The sequence below is a fragment of the Actinia tenebrosa genome, unplaced genomic scaffold (genome assembly GCF_029948245.1).
Source record: "Actinia tenebrosa isolate PJP-AT-01 unplaced genomic scaffold, QUT_ActTen_1.0 PGA_scaffold14__42_contigs__length_11649687, whole genome shotgun sequence".
Taxonomy (NCBI): domain Eukaryota; kingdom Metazoa; phylum Cnidaria; class Anthozoa; order Actiniaria; family Actiniidae; genus Actinia; species Actinia tenebrosa.
The window spans coordinates 10,767,049-10,787,172 of record NW_028292574.1 but is presented as its reverse complement, the minus strand read 5'-3'; the positions used below and the strand labels follow the sequence as shown (position 1 = coordinate 10,787,172).

The 20,124-nt window shown below is 37.5% G+C and overlaps 2 protein-coding genes across 2 annotated transcripts; both read right to left on the bottom strand.

Moving 5' to 3' along the window:
• Positions 1-175: 175 nt before the first annotated feature.
• Positions 176-12,212, bottom strand: LOC116300149 (phenylalanine--tRNA ligase beta subunit). The gene is made up of 22 exons (XM_089029394.1): positions 12,191-12,212; positions 12,013-12,078; positions 10,769-10,824; positions 10,356-10,432; positions 9,864-9,920; positions 9,565-9,634; positions 9,130-9,189; positions 7,921-8,085; positions 7,800-7,841; positions 6,850-6,958; positions 6,153-6,223; positions 5,802-5,863; positions 4,122-4,173; positions 3,906-3,967; positions 3,501-3,607; positions 3,040-3,140; positions 2,734-2,814; positions 2,409-2,501; positions 2,216-2,333; positions 1,961-2,025; positions 1,567-1,672; positions 176-1,152 (listed from the first exon to the last, which is right to left on the bottom strand). The coding sequence occupies exons 1-22, from the start codon at positions 12,210-12,212 to the stop codon at positions 1,001-1,003; spliced, it is 1,794 nt and encodes a 597-aa protein (XP_088885520.1). The 3' UTR covers positions 176-1,000.
• LOC148911499 (uncharacterized) lies at positions 12,091-13,746 on the bottom strand. The gene is made up of 3 exons (XM_089029828.1): positions 13,284-13,746; positions 13,046-13,202; positions 12,091-12,569 (listed from the first exon to the last, which is right to left on the bottom strand). Exons 1-3 carry the CDS (start codon positions 13,511-13,513, stop codon positions 12,252-12,254), a joined length of 705 nt encoding a protein of 234 aa, XP_088885954.1. The 5' UTR covers positions 13,514-13,746; the 3' UTR covers positions 12,091-12,251.
• Positions 13,747-20,124: the final 6,378 nt, after the last annotated feature.

Here is a 20,124-nt window from a genome sequence, read left to right as displayed (position 1 = left end):
GCCAGAAAGAAAATACAAGCGCGCGCACGTTCTTCCGATAAATATAAGCGAAAAATAACTTTTTTGACTTTCCTTCGTACTTCGCCGATTTTTTCAGCTAAGTTGAATTATCTTGACAAGAAATCTTTAACATCAGCAGCATGCGAAAAGCTTACACAACATCTAAAGACCTCGATAAATACGTGATCTTTTATTCGTATTTATGTCTTATTAAATACAGTTAACATGCGCGAAGACAAGCACGTCCATTACAGTCAGAACTGAGAAAAAGTTAGTAATGAAATCATTGCGCCTAGTTTGTCAATAGGTCATTTTCGAGCTGCAATCCGTATCTTTAGCTCAGAAAATAAAAAGGATTTCTGTTTTGATTGATGAAATGCTTACAGATTCAATGAGACTTTTACATCTTTTTTATAACTGAAAAAAAAAATCCTACGCTAGTGTTAAAAATTCTTAAAATGAGAAATAGACGGGTCACGTGACCCTACGTCCCTTAAAACGACCAGCTGTTTCAAAATGCACATCCGGAATGAAAAGAGCACCTCGACATTAGTAGGGTGGCGGAGTTTTAGCTCATAACAAGTGAAAAAGGAGAAATGGCATTAAATATAAAATGGAATATTTTGCCAGGATTTGCCATACAGCACATTTTCCCATACCAATCCCTATAAAATATTTCATTTTATATTCAATGCCATTTATCCTATAGTCAACTTTATGAGCTGAAACTTCGCCTCCTCACTAATGTTGAGCAGTTCTTTTCATTTCTAAAGTTAGTTTTCACACAACTGCTCGTTTTAAGGGAGGTAGGGTCACGTGACCTGTTAGTGCAAGTCGTCTATTGAAAGAAAGAAAACTATAGGTTTATGTTGATTTTATGGAGAACCGAAACCTCCTCGGCCTATTCGATAATTATTAAATCCTAATATCAACAGAGGTTTATATTGTTTTATCAATACAACATGATTGCCATTATTGACAAGGCTCAAGAGAGGGAAGCCTAGATCAGAGCCTCGATATCAATCTCTAGAGCTGCGCATGGCAAGTTAAGGTCAAACCTACTGATGACGTCAGGATGCAAAACACCCACAATGCCAACGGGTTTCCCATTGACAATCACCTCACCACATCGACCAGGGAAAAAAGTGGAATCTGTTGAGGAAATAATGTCTGTTTTAGGAAGAATTTTCTTTCACAGATTTTAAGTAAAAACAATCAAATCGATAATTATTGGTTTCTCGCTTGATTCGAGGGTTTTTTCCGGGTTCTCAGGTTTTCCTTCCTCAAAAAAAAACTTATTCTACATGTGAGTTAGCCATTCCCTGACTTAGATCAGCCCAGAGGTTGTTTCAGGGTTCTGTCTGTGAGTTAGCCGTGCCCTGACTCAGATCAGCCCAGAGGTTGTTTCAGGGTTCTGTCTGTGAGTTAGCCGTGCCCTGACTTAGATCAGCCCAGAGGTTGTTTCAGGGTTCTGTCTGTGAGTTAGCCATGCCCTGAATTTGTTCAGCCGTGACTTGCGCAGGTATCACGTGAGTAGTTGGCGAGTGCACGCATCACGTGATTCACCATTATGCTGCTTCAGATGGTATCCTTGCTGAGGATCTTTAGTTTTGTCGGCTGTTGGCTTGATCTCCAATAACTGCATGGTACGATCCAACAGGCCATGGATAACCTAAAACACACAAACACACTTGAGAAAAGAAGTAGAAGCTCCTAAAAACCTTGATTTTCTTGCGCTCATTCTCATAATTCCGCGACCGATTGAGCCCAAGATATCTGGGGTTTTGGCTTTCGTCGATCAAAAAATAGTTACTTAGACGTAGGACATTTGTTTGATGGCAGCCAAAAATCCAGCCTTCTTGGGCTGAGAGTGGGTCGCGCAATTATGAAAATGGGTTTTAATGAATTTATTTCATAATAATTTCGCCAATAAAATAAGTTAACTCTATTCTTTTCATACCTCGAAACCTGGCGTTTTGTTGTAGTTTACTGCGCAGAAGCGTCTGTTGTTTCTCGCTCCGACATCTGTTACAAGAAGGGAAGTTCAGGTGAAGGAATACGGCGTAAAGAAGGGAGGAAAGGAAAGAAAGGGAAACGAAAGGGAAAACGAAAGCAAACACTAACGAAAAAGGAAATGAAATGGAATGGGAAAAGGATGGAAGGGAGGAAATAACAAAAAGAGGAATCAAGATGCAAGAAAGAAATATCTCAATACCTTTCTTGTCATCTTTGTAAACGACATCAGACATCTCGAACAGCCTTATGGGTAATGGCATTTTCTTGTTAGAGCAGATGGTTTTTAGTAACCCTGGTAACAACGTCGTCCTGGCAACCTAAAGATACGATGGCAAAGTTACAATTTTATTCCTGAATGAGGAAAAGAGAGGAAAACGAGATTTGCGACTTGCCTGGAATTCCTGAGTCTTTGGGTTTCCTATGTGAATAGCACGTGTCTCATTCAAGGGCTTCTTGAGCTTTTCTGATATGTCATCACGTGAACACTACGTGATAAAATACGAAGAACCAATCAAAATTAAACTTAGATGAACCAATCAGAATAAAGCAATGTCGTCACAGTTCATTGGGCCAATCAGAATAACAGATAATGAATCAATCAAATTTTTTTAAAAAGTTATCGGATATCGGCTTTTGAAAAGAAAACTTAGACTTAGACTTGGACTTTATTTATTCACACACTTGACAATGATAATATTCATTTACAAAAGAACTCACCAACGCGAACGTTAAAACCTCTGTGAATCCTGCCTGCGCGATTTCTTGTTTCAACAAGTCACACACAGTGTTCAGCTTGAACTGAAATAATAATAATAAAAAAACACAGACTTGGAGTTAATAAAACAACAACACGTACTCACTCACTTCCTGTAAGATACTCTCTAGCTCACTAGAGGTTAAAAATAAGCGTAAGGCATTCAGGCCTTGAGAGAAAGAAAAATTGTCCTGCATACGCCGAGGGATATTGACAGTCAAAGTCAACGTTTTGTAAGGTTATTGATCTAAGTTGGGATTCAGCATTACCTGGTTTGCAATGGTGAGTGTAGATGGTACGGTTTTGACGATGTTGTTAAAACCATAAGCAATGGCTGCGTCTTCTATGATATCGCACGCGTGGATGACATGTGCAGCGATGTCAAGGAAAACTACCTTAACTTTTATCACTAAGCTATTCTTTGTTTCTTCCCCTTGTTTTGTAATCGTTGTTTTTGGAATTGCGAATACCAGCACTAAACGTAAAACTACTTGCGCACAGATGCCGTAGAGGTGGACACACAGGGCGAACGTTATGGTTTAAAAATTCCGTGCGCTCAAGCCTTTTCCCTCTGTCATTCCTATCGGACTTTCTCATCAACATCATTCTTAGCCTTGAATCTAACTAATGATGATGATGCCAAGCTTCAAGACGAGACTACACGCGTTAGAAAGTAACGTACATTGTCTGTTGTTTAATCAACTGTATTAGTATTGTATTTAAAGGATATCAGCTCTTGTTGGAGGAATCTCGACTTTAATACCTTTGCCACCTTCCACTACCTCGCTTACGAGACACATCCTCGTCAACATCTTGGCCAGATTCTCTGGAGTTTCCCTAAATAAAGAAAAAATACCAAAAGTCGTAATTTAGTCGCTAACAAATTTATCATGGCTGTTTTTTCTCGCTAATGGTCGTCTTCTCTTCCTATGGGCTGATTTAAGTCAGGGCTATTTTACAGATCGAATTAGGGTTTAGCAAGCTGTTAGGTCTCCAACCCTCCCTCTTCCGCACTGCCCCTTCGGCCACACCACCGATTGTACACTCTTTTCCATTATCGATCATCGTTTACTTCATTAAATTGTCAAAAAAACATCACAAAAGAAGTATCGCGTTCACGAGGATTCAAACCTACTTTATTCCTATCTTCTTGTTTATCTCTTCTGTCGGCACTACCTCTTCTCGATATTTCAGCTCCTGCAATGAAAAAACACAAATAGAAAAAATAAAAATCTAAGATATTGCTTTCTCCAAAGGCACGGTTATCAAATTCCAAGCAGAGGATATAAAATGTCATCCTTAACCTGAGAGGGAGGGGGTTGTCGCGACAAAAATTGAATTTTCCTCTTACCGGATAAACTACTACAGACCCGTCAGGCTTTTCAACTTCCACAGACTCAACTCTGCAGAAAAAATATCCATAATGATTATCAAATTATTTATAATATCTGAAAATATTATTAATTTTATGTGTACTATCAATAAAGCTAGTCGTTTGTTTCTTTCTTTGTCATTTTGACCCGTTTTATTCGATATTTTAATCTATTCGATTTTGACCCGTTTTATTCGATATTTTAATCTATTCGATTTTGACCCGTTTTATTCGATAATTAAATTCATTCGATTTTGACCCGTGTTATTCGATAATTGAATTCATTCGATTTTGACCCGTGTTATTCGATAATTAAATTCATTCGATTTTGACCCGTTTTATTCGATATTTAAATTTATTCGATTTTGACCCGTGTTATTCGATATTTAAATTTATTCGATTTTGACCCGTGTTATTCGATAATTAAATTCATTCGATTTTGACCCGTGTTATTCGATAATTTAATCCATTCGATTTTGACCCGTGTTATTCGATAATTAAATTCATTCGATTTTGACCCGTGTTATTCGATAATTAAATTCATTCGATTTTGACCCGTTTTATTCGATATTTTGATCTTTTTCGATTTTGACCCGTTTAATTCGATAATTGAATTCATTCGATTTTGACCCGTTTTATTCGATAATTGAATTCATTCGATTTTGACCCGTTTTATTCGATAATTGAATCCATTCGATTTTGACCCGTTTTATTCGATATTTTAATCTATTCGATTTTGACCCGTTTTATTCGATATTTTAATCTATTCGATTTTGACCCGTTTTATTCGATAATTGAATCCATTTGATTTTGACCCGTTTTATTCGATATTTTTATCTATTCGATTTTGACCCGTTTTATTCGATAATTGAATCTATTCGATTTTGACCCGTTTTATTCGATATTTTAATCCATTCGATTTTGACCCGTTTTATTCGATAATTGAATTCATTTGATTTTGACCCGTTTTATTCGATAATTGAATCCACTCGATTTTGACCCGTTTTATTCGATATTTTAATCCATTCGATTTTGACCCGTTTTATTCGATATTTTAATCCATTCGATTTTGACCCGTTTTATTCGATAATTGAATTCATTCGATTTTGACCCGTTTTATTCGATATTTTGATCTATTCGATTTTAACCCTTTTTATTCGATAATTGAATCCATTCGATTTTGACCCGTTTTATTCGATATTTTGATCTATTCGATTTTGACCCGTGTTATTCGATATTTTAATCCATTCGATTTTGACCCGTTTTATTCGATATCTTAATCCATTCGATTTTGACCCGTTTTATTCGATATTTTCATATATTCGATTTTGACCCGTTTTATTCGATAATTGAATCCATTCGATTTTGACCCGTTTTATTCGATATTTTAATCCATTCGATTTTGACCCGTTTTATTCGATATTTTAATCAATTCGATTTTGAATAGTTTTATTCGATATTTTAATCTATTCGATATTTTAATCTATTCGATTTTGACCAGTTTTATTCGATATTTTAATCATATTATTATTATTATCGTTCGTTCGTTCGTTCGTTCGTTCGTTCGTTCGTTCGTTCGTTCGTTCGTTCGTTCGCTCGCTCGTTCGTTCGTTCGTTCGTTCGTTCGTTCGTTCGTTCATTTGCTTACTTATTACTCACATGAAAGGCTCTTTGCAATAAACACTGAACAATGTAACAAGCGTGTCAAGAACGATTTTAGCCTACAAAGAATGAATAACATAAGAAGTTCAGAAAAGAGTGATTCATTTCGCATTATAGACATAAAATTACATAAAATATGAAGAAGAGATACCTTGGACTTGTTATTTCAGACCACATGTCATTCTCTTGAGAATAAGATTCTTTGTTTGAGTTATATCCATATTCATGTGTCTTCTCATGTGCCATCATTAAACAAAGAAATGATACTCTAGGGAATGACACATGGTCTGAAATTTCATCCGAGCTAAAGAGGTCCTCTTGAGTCACCCCCTCCACCTCATTTTATACCTTGTGCAAATCGGTGGCAGTACTTTCAATGAATACATTCTTCGTATCCAAAGTGATCTTGGAATGCTCCCCTGAAAATGATATAAAGTGAAGGACAATTAAAAACTGATAATTAAGAAATAAAACAGCTTTTTCATGCTCTGTTCAGTACTATGGCATGCTGGAAGTACATGTGTTTAGCTTGGAACAAAATAATTGGGGAGTATTTTACATTATGTAACTTATTTTTGTCATGGACTGCCTAGGCTTTTCCAGTCCTTCCCCAAACTCCTCACCCTCCCCCCTCGCCCCCCTCCCCAATTGCCCCCCCCCCCCCCCCCCCCCCACACCAGCTTGGTGTTCCTCTGTAAAGTATCTTATATATAGCAGCATGTAAGACATACCATTGATAATAGGAGGCATGGAAAGCACGACGCTATTACTGTCATAGATTACTGGATACACTGGCTTGTCTTTTCCTGTCTCCCCCTGCCCCTCCCACTACACCAGCTTGGTGTTCCTCTGTAAAGTATCTTATATATAGCAGCATGTAAGACATACCATTGATAATAGGAGGCATGGAAAGCACCACATTATTACTGTCATAGATTACTGGATACACTGGCTTGTCTTTTCCTGTCTCCCCCTGCCCCTCCCCCCACACCAGCTTGGTGTTCCTCTGTAAAGTATCTTATATATAGCAGCATGTAAGGCATACCATTGATAATAGGAGGCATGGAAAGCACGACGCTATTACTGTCATAGATTACTGGATACACTGGCTTGTCTTTGATGATTCCAAGGTACTGCTTCAGGTGACTCTCTCCCTGTATGACATACAAAGTATCTTTCAGACAAACATTAAAGTGCTACTACGACGAAAATCGCTCAAACTTGGATTCAGCTGAAACTTCCTAAAAATACTCTTTTAAGGTCCAATATTCACTGTATGAAGTGTTTTCTCGATATTCAGGACGAAAGTATGATATTTTTACGATTATTTTTTGGAGTCTGTGACGTCATACACTCAACATCAAACATTGCTACATATATTTCTTTGTATATAAATCCTTAATTTATTTTATTCCTATGAAGCCCAAAGGGTGGCTAATGTGCTTATTTCACATTACTTGTGACTATGATTTATATTTTGGGGTGTTTGGGTATTTCTTTCTCCCTTTACTACTGATATTTTGATCATAAACTACAAAGAAATGTATGGAGCGATGTTCGATGTTGAGTGTATGACGTCACAGACTCCAAAAAATAATCGTAAAAATATCATACTTTCGTCCTGAATATCGAGAAAACACTTCATACAGTGATTATTGGACCTTTAAAGAGTATTCTTAGGAAGTTTCAGCTGAATCCAAGTTTGAGCGATTTTCGTCGTAGTAGCACTTTAAAGATTCAAGGCAAATTGTATGGGACTTGAGGCCATAGACAGTTAATGTAGTAGTAGTACACACATCTCTCACCCCTGTGGTCTCTGGTTTGAGACTTGGCATCCCACATGTGGCTTCCAAAAAACTGTTGTTATTAACTGCCACAATGACACTTGTTACTACTACTCACTATTAACTATATAGAGCAATATTCAACATTTTTTTAAATAGCTGCATACAACAGAAGCCTATACAATTTTCAATCGCACAGATGTGTACTTACAGCATAGAGGTCCATAAGTTCAACTGCAGTGTATTCTTTAGTCTGCAAAAAGTAAAAATAACTTAAACAATCCTTTTTTTTTACTACTATTTTATTTTATTCATGATTGATAAGTTCTTACCTGACTAAGAGGTTTAAATTTAATATCCTTAGGAGGTCTAGCATCGTACAAGAATGGACCCTTCAAGGTATCATAATCATGTGTTCCTATGGCAACCAGTGTTCTGCGTCTACACAGGTTATGGTGGAGTTTGTCTTGAAGGTCGATAAAACTATCGTAACTTGTCTAAAAATTAAAGATGTTTTAATGATTTTTTAAAAATAATTTTGTTACAATTTTTTTCCATGGAAGATAGGACACACTAAAAATTGGGTTCAACCAAACACTGAAATATTGAGAATAGGACACACATTATAGCATCATTTACTACAGGAACCAGAATACCTTGAACACTTTGTTGTGGTCAGTTAATTATCGCTAACTATCTCTCATGAGCAAGTAGAAATTTGAATACAAAGGAAATCTGAAAAGCATTTTGTTAAATTATGCCAACATGCCTAATATTATCCTTTTTGCCTTTCCAGAGTTGTAGAAATGTGTTGCATATACTTTTTCTGAGATAGTGAACATGGTGCATTGAGGTCTAGCTTCAGTACAAACATCTTTTGTTTATCTTGCCTTATATGGTGTTGTTTGTACAAGCTAGACCACGATGCATCCTGTTTATCGAACTCAGAAAAGGCCTATTATGGTGCTGAATCAAGGGGCACTACAGTCAGTTAATGACATGTTATGCATCAAAAAATGGGGTCTTTCTTGTCTTTACGAGATGTATTGTATGTGACCAAGTGGATGTTGAACGGCAAAGACGATGAAACTCATTGCAGGTCTTTTCCAAGATAGGTCGCAGGAAAAGAAGTGAAACGAAAACTAAAACTTGGACTAAACAAAACCGCAACTAAACAGCACAAAATCTGGAGCAGAACTGATTTATTTTTCAAATTACGAATACTGTTGCGTGATCACTTACATCATCATTCCAAATATGGCTAGTACAAACGTAACGCAACAAACTCGAATAAATCTTCAACCAGTATGTTATCAACCAGTTTTCAACTTGGTTACATGTACATGTATTCTTGGTTAGGGTTATTGTGTTGCAGGGTATTGTTTAGCTCCAAACTCATTGTTCTTAGCTATTGTTTTATTGTCTTCATGGCTCAGGTGCCCTGCAACACCAAGAAAAAGCCAAGAAATGAAAGAAATTTGAAAAGTATGTTTCATTGGCCTTTGACTCAGTTATTGGGACAATTGATACTGAAGTCTTACCTTTGTAAAAGTGATATTCCTCAGAAGAGCAGCAACACAATGTGGTCTGACTTGAGCAGTCTGGGTTAAGCAAATATAAAACACAAAAACATTTACCTCTAAGATCAAAGATTACAATTTTTAACAATAACAACAACAAGAATATTACTTACAGGTGAGAACAATGACCCTTTTCACATCGTAACTCAATTTACATATAGTTCTATAAATGGTATATTCTATTGTTAAATGATTCTTGAGTTACTGTATTGAGAAAGCCTTGACCAGCGAAATGTCTAACATATTATAACATCTGTGCCTGAAGAAGTTCCGTCTTTTTTTTACAAGTATATTTACATAAATGAGTTATAAGAGAAAAAATAAATTTAAGCTAAAACTACACAGAATAGCTGGTGTCTTATTGTAGGGTAATTTGTATCAAAATTACTTCCTTACACTTTTAGAGATTCTCAGCCTTTCCATTTTGCCTTCAGGCTTGATAGCTTTGTATCTCGGTGCTTGCATTCTACAAATAATGAATTTAGGAAAATGAAAATGTGAATGTATAACACATCATTACATTGCTATTTGCATCACCACCTCTTTCTGTTTTACTCCGACGAAGGACTAGCATCCGAAAACGTCATCTTTTCACTGTGTATAATTTATCTTTTTATCATTACTGTTTCATTAGAAACACCAATGCAGCTCACACTAGTTTTTAGCTAGTTATCTCTTCTATTTACATCACTTACTTGTTCAGGAAGACTAATATTCCCCTTGTTAGTCCCTCAAGACAAAGCAGGTCATACCTTTAAATAAAATAAAATCGATGATAGAGATGGGATGTAATGGATGGTTGAAATGAGATACCTGAATGGATGGTTGCATGGATGAGATTATTAGTCAGATGAATGGATAGATGGATCAAGGATGAGGTAGTTAGTTGGATGGATGGATAGGATGGGTAGATGGATGGGAAGATGGATGGATGGATGGATGGATGGAGGGAGGGATGGAGGGAGAGAGGGAGGAAGAGAGGGAGGAAGAGAGGGAGGGAGGGAGGGATGGATGGATAGGATGGTAGGATGGGAAGATGGATGGATTCAGGGAGGCAATGAGAGCTAAATGGATAAATGAGTGAGTGAGTGGATGGACAGACACTAATTTATGCACAATTAAAATAAAATAAATTTAACAAAAAAACTAAATGAAAATCCCAAAAATGCTTTACAGATTATCTTTACCTGTTGGCAGGAATATCAATCTTATAAATTTCCACATCCCGTGGCTTTTGACCTTCTTCTTCAATTGTTTCAACAACCTGAACAACATCAAGTAATAGGAGTTCTTGGAATTACTTTAATTTCAAAATAAATCAATGAGAAGCAATGGTGGTGTGCGTGCTAATATGGCACACTCAAATTGGGTTTGATTCCCATTCTCGGTGTCACGTGAGTATAGTTCCTTTTTGGTTCTCTCCTGCGCTTTCTGGGTTTTTTTCTAAGTTCTTCGTTGTTCCTCCCTCTGCAAAAATCAACTTCTACGTTCTAATTCAATCTTTGGGCTTTCACCTATTGGACCTTAGGGTTCTGTTGTGATTGTCCCACACTGTGACATAACAGCCAAAGTTAATACATTTTCAATACATATTTCTTACCACATCATCTAACTCTAGTCCAAAATCAAAGCATAATTGATCAAATTCTTCATTTGCTGAAAGTAGAAAGAAAGAAATGTATCAAATTTAAACCAGTAACACGTGTACAGCTAATTTAAAATAGGCTGGTGAAGGTTTCGTTGCATATACTGCATGTTGGTTACCAACCCCGTGTTTTATTTACGTGAAAGTAATATCAGCACAGAAAATGATATACCAGAAAAAATTTGGAAAAATTCCATATTGTTGTGACATTGCCCATAAACAAGTGCATATTAGGCTTGGTATGCAACATGCAGCAAAACCTTCAATAACCTTATGAAATAGATGTATATGGGAACATTTGCTCATTATGTCCTATATTGTGGGAGGAGGGGGAGGGCAATAGGGAGGGCAAGAGAGCAAGGGGGAGGCCAAGGAGGAGGTCAAGGGGGAGGCCAAGGAGTAGGTCAAGGGGGAGTCCAAGGAGGAGGTCAAGAGGGAGGGCACAGGGGAGGACATGAGGGAGGGGAGGAAGAGGGGAGGAGGGAGTAGGAAGGTGTTGGTCAGTGAAAGATGGACACAATTTTTCGAATCATTCATTAATACATTAACTTGATTATGATAGTAGGTCATACATTCTTACTCTAGACGGATACTTTGGGGATAGAGGGTGGGGTACAAATTGTACTTTTGTTTAAACCCCTGACTTCCTACAATATTATAAACGACCAGTCTCAACATTGGGCAGTTGCATTTTTAGTCCGCACACCCCCTATTGAGGACATTCGGAAAATCCAAGGGAGGGGTGGTCTGTAAAAGTTGGATTTCCAAGGGAGGGGTATCTTGAGTTCTTTGGAAAATCCAAGGGAGGGGTGGTCTGAAAACGTTGGATTTCCAAGGGAGGGGTATCTTGAGTTCTTTGGAAAATCCAAGGGAGGGGTGGTCTGTAAAAGTTGGATTTCCAAGGTATGGTTTATTGTATGGTTAATTGGAATCCTGGCAATGTTGTTAAAAGATGGATAACTCAATGATAGAAATGAAAGGGGTCAATTAAAATCGTCAATTATCCTTGGGAAGATTAATTAATCAACTAAAATTAATAATCTAATTAATTTACTGGAATTACAGGAAGATGGGAAAGTGTCAGGTTTTCAGTAAAATTTCAAATTTTTTTGAAATATCTGCTTTTACTCAATGCAAAGCAAATATATCGGAAAAAGTGGCAAATCTTATTATCGATCGTGGCCCACATGGGTATATACCTGATTTAGATTCAAAATTTTTGGTTTTAAGTGTAACATGTAGACCTTGCATACGGCAAAATGCAACTGCAAAGAGTATTAAAACAGTATACAATGTTTAATAGTTTGCAAAATTCAAAATTATGAGGTAAATTCTAAGACACAAACATAGTAAAAACTAACAGTATTGATTTATTACATGTAAGTTCGAATTTGTTCATGTCTTTTCACATTTCATAATTTAAAACCGAGTACACATATTACAGCTGGTTCAGTTGGGGTAATCCTTGAAAATAAACATCCCAATCATCTGTTATGCCTGGCGGGGATACTGAAGATGGAACCAGATCGTAATCGTAGTTGTCTTCCTCGTCAAAGTCAATTGGTTCTTGGGCTTGTTGGTATTCTGCATAGAACGTTTCTTGTCCAGGGTCGTCTTGCTCCTGATATCGATAGCTATCACTTTCTTCACTGTCATCGTGGTTTTCATTGTCCTTGCAGTCTTCCGAATCCTGTGCACTACAGGAGCTTCTGCTACCGACATTTATTTCTTGATCCTTTATAGTATCGTTTTGTTCCTGAATTTATAAAAAGACGCGTATAAATTTACTTTTTTTAGTAATATTTAGATGATACTTCAACACGTACAACGGCAGCAACAACGGCATTTGAAAACACTTCCGAATAGACGGATAAAAAATTGGCTTGAAAAAAACAACCAAGGTAAAATAGTTTTCATAGTTATCTAGCGACAAACAAACTTCATAAACATATTTTCAAAATCAGTTCAAATTCAATCATTTCGTATTAAAAGTAGCAATGGCAAGCCGAATGCTTTACATGGTCCAAAAAGAGTTTGTTGTGGGTACCGAGTCTTGGGTCAATAGTATTTACAAAATTTTGAATCAGGTTCCCAAACGTGACAACATAATAGACTGAAATGACACTGTCACTTTGGGTCTTATAAAGTCGCATATGATTGATAAGTATATAATTACTTGTCGTAATGAAGACGTGAATGTTTGCCAACCTCGGACAATTGATTCTTACTAACCTTTAGTTTGCGCAGATGACTATTCGGGATAATTCCTGCAAGAGTCCGGGCAACGTTTTCGCTTTTGCATTGTATGCAGTAAATGCAAGGCATGACAATGCCACCTCCCACTTCAAATAAACCTTTGTTTGATTCTCTGAGGCCGGCTGTGGGGGAACTGAAAATAGTAAAAAAAAATCGTCGAGCTTTTGCATTTTTATTTTTATTTTGTTAATTCTTAATATGAATTTTTACTTACCACACGATGCACAACACTTGCCCCCGAACTTTAAATGGAGCAATAAGTCTCGCCAGCTCTCTTGGCATAGATGCTTGGATAGTCCCATCCTTACTTAAAACAAAAAATGCATTCTCATCATGCACGGAATTCATTTTCGTCAGAATATATTCTTTGCCCACTTCAAGCACAGCTTGAGTGGCATGAAACCCTTTTAAAACGCTGTTCACACCAACAAAAAGAGCGGACATATTTTAGATTTGCCTTATATATTAATATTCGTTGATGCACGCTCGTAGTGGGATGTGTATGGCTAACACTGATTGGTTTGATCCTCCCTATTTCCTGCGGATATGACTAATACGCCGAGTATAATGGGTGGGCTGTTTTCGCTAATTGGATTTCATCCGTAGGGAAGCATAAAAGCGCAAGTTTAAACTATACTCATCACCGAGTAATCATGGATGTTTTGACTTTGATAAATGATGAAAACGATGTGCCTTCCAGTTCTCTTTTTGAAGTTAATCCAGGATGTTTTCTTTCGGATTTGAGAACTAGAATAATGGAAGAAGTTCCGGATTTGCTGCCCCACGATTTTCGATTCCTTTTTCCTTCATCTGGCGTTCGTATTTCCCTACGACAAGAGGCACGCGTCGCAGTTAAAGCGGTCTCATACACTGAGGGAGTAGGCCACTACATGCGTTTTGTTGAGGAAAAAAGAGATCCTACATATCCTCCGGAAAAGAAAGAACAAACCGTCTTCGACCTTGGTGAATCAGTGTGCCCACCCACATCAACCTCTTCTGTGAAGCAAGTCTGTGAAAAAGAACCAAACAAGGAACCTATCCCTGAGCAGGCTACTGTAATGGGCCTTAAATCACCCGAAGCATGGCTACTTAAAGGGATCAAAATATACAAGGAAAAGGAGATTGAAGATGCACGTGGCAAAGAAAAAGAAAGGCGAATCTTCTGGAATGCAAAGGCCAAAATTCTTGCCAAGTCTAATTTGAAAAAAACTCAAATTCATGAGGAAATACACAATGCTTGGCGATTAAAGAAAACTGAAATCCTTTTAGGAGAAAGCAGTGGTGTCCGTATGGCATCCACGAGTATGAAGAAAGGAACATTAGAAAAAAATAAAGAAAGAGTTCAATTAGCTAAGAGAGAGTGTGAAACTCTAAGTGACAAGATAAAGGAGCTAATGAAGACTGAGTCTGCCAAGACCGAGCAACAGATGATTGAACTAAGAGGACTCCAATCGAATTTCGATATAGCTCGAAGTACCCTAAGAAAAGCCCAAGACGCTTTAAGAAAAAACATTAAAAAATCAAGCTAAATACTTGGTTTAAATGATATCTTTGTTATTGTTCATTCCTTTGTTTACTTTGATTTGAAATTACGAATTTTAGTAATCTTTTATATAGCATAATTCAATTCCATGACTATTTTTAGGATCAATCCCAGAAGAAAAAATTATGGTGCTATGAACATTTTTGGTATAATTTCTAAGAAACGAAATGTAAGAAAAAATGAAGAATAATTTTTTTAATTGCTGGTTCTGTTTTTGCTGGTCACTGAGCCCCGTCCACACTATGCCGGATAAATTTGAATCCGCAACTTTATTTATCCGGTTAGGCATTCCGTCCACACTAGTCCGGATGAATCCGGAACAATTTTCCACCAAAAACGGAACTTAACATTTCGTAACCGGAACGTTTCGAATACGCTGACGTCATGACTTCATGTGATTTTCCTGCCCGAGTCCTTCTCGGAAGCGATCATAGGCATGTTGTTGTCGCTTGTTTTGGTTTAAGCATCGCACTTTATAAAATGCTTTCGATACATCGACGTTGTTGCTATGCAATAGACCCCAACGAGTTCAAAAATACAAACCATACATCATCATGACCCTTAACAAAAGCTCTATTTATTACGGGCTGATTTAGACATTTTAAGATTAAGACCTTTTTCCTTCGTGTAAATAACGCTTAAATAGCGGGAAGTTGGCGGGAAGGCTAATAATTTACCGCGAGCTCAATTTCGGATTCATTGTCAAAGTAATTATGCATATAAAGATCGAAAGCAACTTTTAATCATATTTCTGTCAGAGGGGTCCGACAAAGCTCTATTTCCGGTATTTTGTAATCTATAAGGATTAACACAGAAAAGTCTGTGTGTTCCGTGAAATCTTATGCAAGCTGTGATTTCCGGTTTCTTCTCCAGTATTTATTAACACCCTCTCTTGACCCAATATTCATTTATAATTTTTATACCGTTAGTATGACACAGAAAATGTATGCAACAGTGCATGTGATCGACGAAAACCAAGATTTAGTTATAGAGTTTCCGAGCATCGCTCTAGATATGACGCTTGAGAAATTAAGAGAATTAATTTCTAAAGAAAAACCGCGCATGAAGGCAATCTTCAAGTTCACCCATAGAATGGTATCGTTGTCCACGAAACAAGAGAGCATGCTGCGGCTGCGACAAGTGATGACCAATATTGAAAATTCCCAGCCACCAGCGTCCCAAGTTCACATGCGATTTACTGAAAGACCTTCAACATCGGGTAATTGTTCTGCTCCACCTCAAAAAAGATGTTTTGATCCTTCCGAATCCAATTTGGATCCACGGAAGCGAATGAAGACCTACAGCAAGATAGAGATTGATACGCCAAGCATCACCTGGTTTGAGCGGCAAAGAAGGGAATTTTGGAACGATTTTGGAAAAAAGATTAGCAGGCATCCCATTTATGGTTCGTGGTCCATTCAGGAGCAACATGGAATAATTGACACTGAATGGACTCTAAGATACACAGAACTACTAAAAGTAGAAGCTGATAAACACTTAATAAATGATGAAATAGGCGAGCAGAGGAAACGAAACCTACTGAAAAATATTGAAAAACTTTCGAAGGCAGATTTTGATCGAAATGCTTCATATCAAAGAATTGTAGAGCTAAACCAAGTCACTGTAGAAAATAAGGAAATCATTGAAGCTGAAGAAAACGTACTTCATGACTTATTTTCTAAGCTGAAACTTGCTCAGGCTGATCTAGTGAAAAGCTTAAATTGGGTAGGCCAAGGCAAAGCTAAATATGAAGACGCGGGGACAAATGACGGAAAAATAGAAGAGCTCACGCTTGATGAAACTGAGGGGCTGGCAAAAAATATCAAAGAAGAACATGATATTGATGTTTTATAAGATCTTATGTAAATAGTTAAGAAATTGTAATTAGTTTTTCTTGAAAGTTTCTATTTTCTCGCATTTATGGAATGATTCTATCATAGGAATAAACATCATTTTTGGGCACATACTATTTGATTTCTTTTATTATACGGCCAAAATTTCTTAATGTACAGCTGCCAAATCGGGGTTTGCACAATGACCGACTCAGTAAATGATTTGCACAATTATCACGGTAAGGCGAATCGTCGCACATAGATAAAAGTCGGCATTGTTTTGTATTTATCACTTATTACTTCGGTAGTAGTAGAAGTGAGTGCTTGCATCGGATTACGGAGTTACTCAATTTAAAAATGAATATTCCAAGTGAAAAAACCGTCAGCGCAGATTTGTTTACTTTGAAGCGAGCAATTGAAGCTGGAAATAGAGATGTTGCTCTTTACCTTGTAGAGGTATATGAAAAATATCTCCCGAAGAGTGATCAGACAAGCACATGGGACAGCACGTGGAAAATTGATGAATTATCTAGGTGCATAATGCCAAGAGATATTCCCCCCGATTCCACACCAATCAAGTCGACTGGCAACGGAAACTGTCTCTTTAATTCTGTTTCTTTACTACTATGTGGAGAAGAAAATTTAAATGCTGTGCTTCGTCTCCTGACCGCTGCAGAGTTATTCTTAAATGCCGACTTCTACGCAAATCATCCAAGGTAAGCAAAGACAACAGTACATGCCGAAAAAGCAGATATTCATATTAAATGACAGAAATAATAAATATTCCACTCTAGTTGATCAGACATATAAAGGCTTCTGGTTTTCTGTAAATATATGACAAGCGAAGCCAAATTTAAAACTTTGCACGCCAAAGTCCCCACAAAGTTTTTACCCTGACACCGGAAACAACAAATGTCTGGTATTTTGAACAGGGTCGCACTAGAGATCTATACCGATTTTTGAATGTCAACGTTCAACAGAAGTAGTAACGGGCGCGTAATCAAAGCGTACCTAAAACTGTGCTTATTTGTTGTCCTTCTTGTAGTTTTGACTCTATAACTTTTAAACAAATTGATTTGGTTTTACACGATGCGATATCTGAATGTCTTAAATCGAAATGTATCAACCCGCAGTCACTAATAAACTCGTAATTGATAGAAAATAATCTTTTTTTAAAGTTTTGGTAGGATTGTATCCTTTCAGAACACATTTTAGGGGCATAATAATCGCTCTCTGGTTTTATTCTAACAGCCATACTAACAAGCGATGACAGTTCTCGCTGCGATTTCTATTGTTTAGAGAAACTTTGACCAAAAGTTCCAGCTTCGAACATGTTCGACGGCTCCTTTGATAATTTGGTCGCTTGGCAAATTTTTCGTGGACGGGCAAACTTACGGTCGCACTAGAAATCGTCTTGCGATGACAGATTCAGTCGGATTAAGACACCAAATTCTACCAAACCTAGTGCGACCCGGGCCCAATCACGATATGTTGACAGAAATATGACAGATACTGATTTAGTCTGTAACTTCGTAATTTTTTAACTTCCTAATTTTGTAACTTCGTAACTTGTAATGCTATTTCCAGGGAACCGAAAAGTCCAGTTTCTACCCTTGCCGACTTCGCCATTGATATTTCAGTCAGTTGGCAAAGATTTGATGGACGTTTAAATCTACGTTCGCACTAGAAATTTGGACTCGTGACTCCGGGCGCCAACAGTTAAAAAAAAAATTTCAAATTTCAAATTTCGAAATCGATATTTATTAGATTTGAAATGGTTTCAAGAATTTATTACTTTAATGAAGCTAAGTGCTCTAAAATAGATTCCCGCGAAAAGCGATAATTCCTTCGGTTAGATCTATATGAAGATCTGGTCAACATTTCTCGTTGAACCTTTGTTTCTGGCTAAAAAGTGCTTTGCTGCTTAATTCTTTAAGCGAATTTAAATATGTAGCTCTATGTTTTGGTCTCCTGGTGAAAGGAATATTAGAAAATTTAAATTATGCAAAGAAAATTAATATTACATGTTATATATATATAAATTAATTAATCTCAGGATTTTGTACGATTTTAACATGAAACATATAACTTTACCAACAAAGGTTTACAGACGCAAGTACAAACTACAGCACAACATCGCTCTTTGTGATGTCTCTGTCGGTCGACCGTAATGGATGGACATAAAAGACTCATTGCTTAAAACAACAAGCAACACAAACATGTATACAAAGAAATTGGTCTGGTTTTAATACATATGATGGCGCTTTCATCTATCGTTGGTATACCAATCTTTTCCGTATATCCAGAGTTAAATCTAGCCATCAGACCACTTTTCCATGGCCTTATTAATCCTCGTGGTAAAAAAAGGGGCGACGGAGAGTACTTCACATAATGTTTACTAGAGACGGCAATCTTGATAACAATAAAGGAACAGCATTCCAGCCGAACCATTTTCTGGCCTATTTTTCCATCTAAAACGATACTATTTTTACAGAGTTTGATTTTCCACCACTAGTACCTTCTAGCACTGGCAAGAAACAAAAAGAAAACCTTTACCACAGAAAAAAAAGGAAACAAGAGATGAAAAAGTGCTCAATTCCGCGTGCCTCTGTGTTATATAGATCTGATAGTGACGAGAACAGCAAAGACAAAGATGACGATGGTTTGTAGATAATTCTTCTCTTGCCTCCCATTCCTGTGCCTCTGTACCTCTTGTGAATCTTGATAGTGACGAGAACAGCAAAGACAAAAATGACGATGAAGTAAATAATTTCTTCTCTTGCCTCCCCTTCCTGTGCCTCTGTACCTCCTGGAATCTTGGATAGTGACGAGAACAGGCAAAGACAAAGATGACGATAAAGTAAATAATTCTTCTCTTGCCTCCCCTTCTGTGCGCTCTGTACCTCTTGTGAATCTTGATAGTGACGAGAACAGCAAAGACAAAGATGACGATGGTGTAGATAATTCTTCTCTTGCCTCCCCTTCCTGTGCCTCTGTACCTCCTTTGTGAATATTGATAGTGACGAGAACAGAAAAGACAAAGATGGACGATGGTGTAGATAATTCTTCTCTTGCATCCCCTCCTGTGCCTCTGTACCTCCTGTGAATCTTGATAGTGACGAGAACAGCAAAGACAAAGATGACGATGGTGTAGATAATTCTTCTCTTGCCTCCCCCTTCCTGTGCCTCTGTACCTCCTTGTGAATATTGATAGTGACCGAGAACAGCAAAGACAAAGATGACGATGGTGTAGATAATCTTCTCTGCCTCCCCCTCCTGTGCCTCTGTACCTCCTGTGAATAGTGATAGTCACGAGAACAGCAAAGAACAAACCAAAATGACGATGGTGATGACTTATAGCCCTTCTTCCTCTCTTCCTTCTCTCCTTGCCTCCCCCGCCTGTGCCTCTGTACCCAAGGGAAGGGTCCTGGTGGAGGATGGAGTGTGGACAAATATTGAGACTGGAGAACAGCAAAGAAACAAAATGACCTTTTTTAGACGTTTTCATGCAAATTTGTCACGGTCTTAGGTATAATACTAGAGGTAAACCATTGGGAGCTTCTGTATACCAATGAGAAAAGGGAAATCTTAAATCTTTGCTACTCTTCCAGTAGGTTCACGGGAAAATGGTTTGATCGGGGAACGAAGGACTGGAGGAGCCGGGGGGAGGGGAGGAGTGG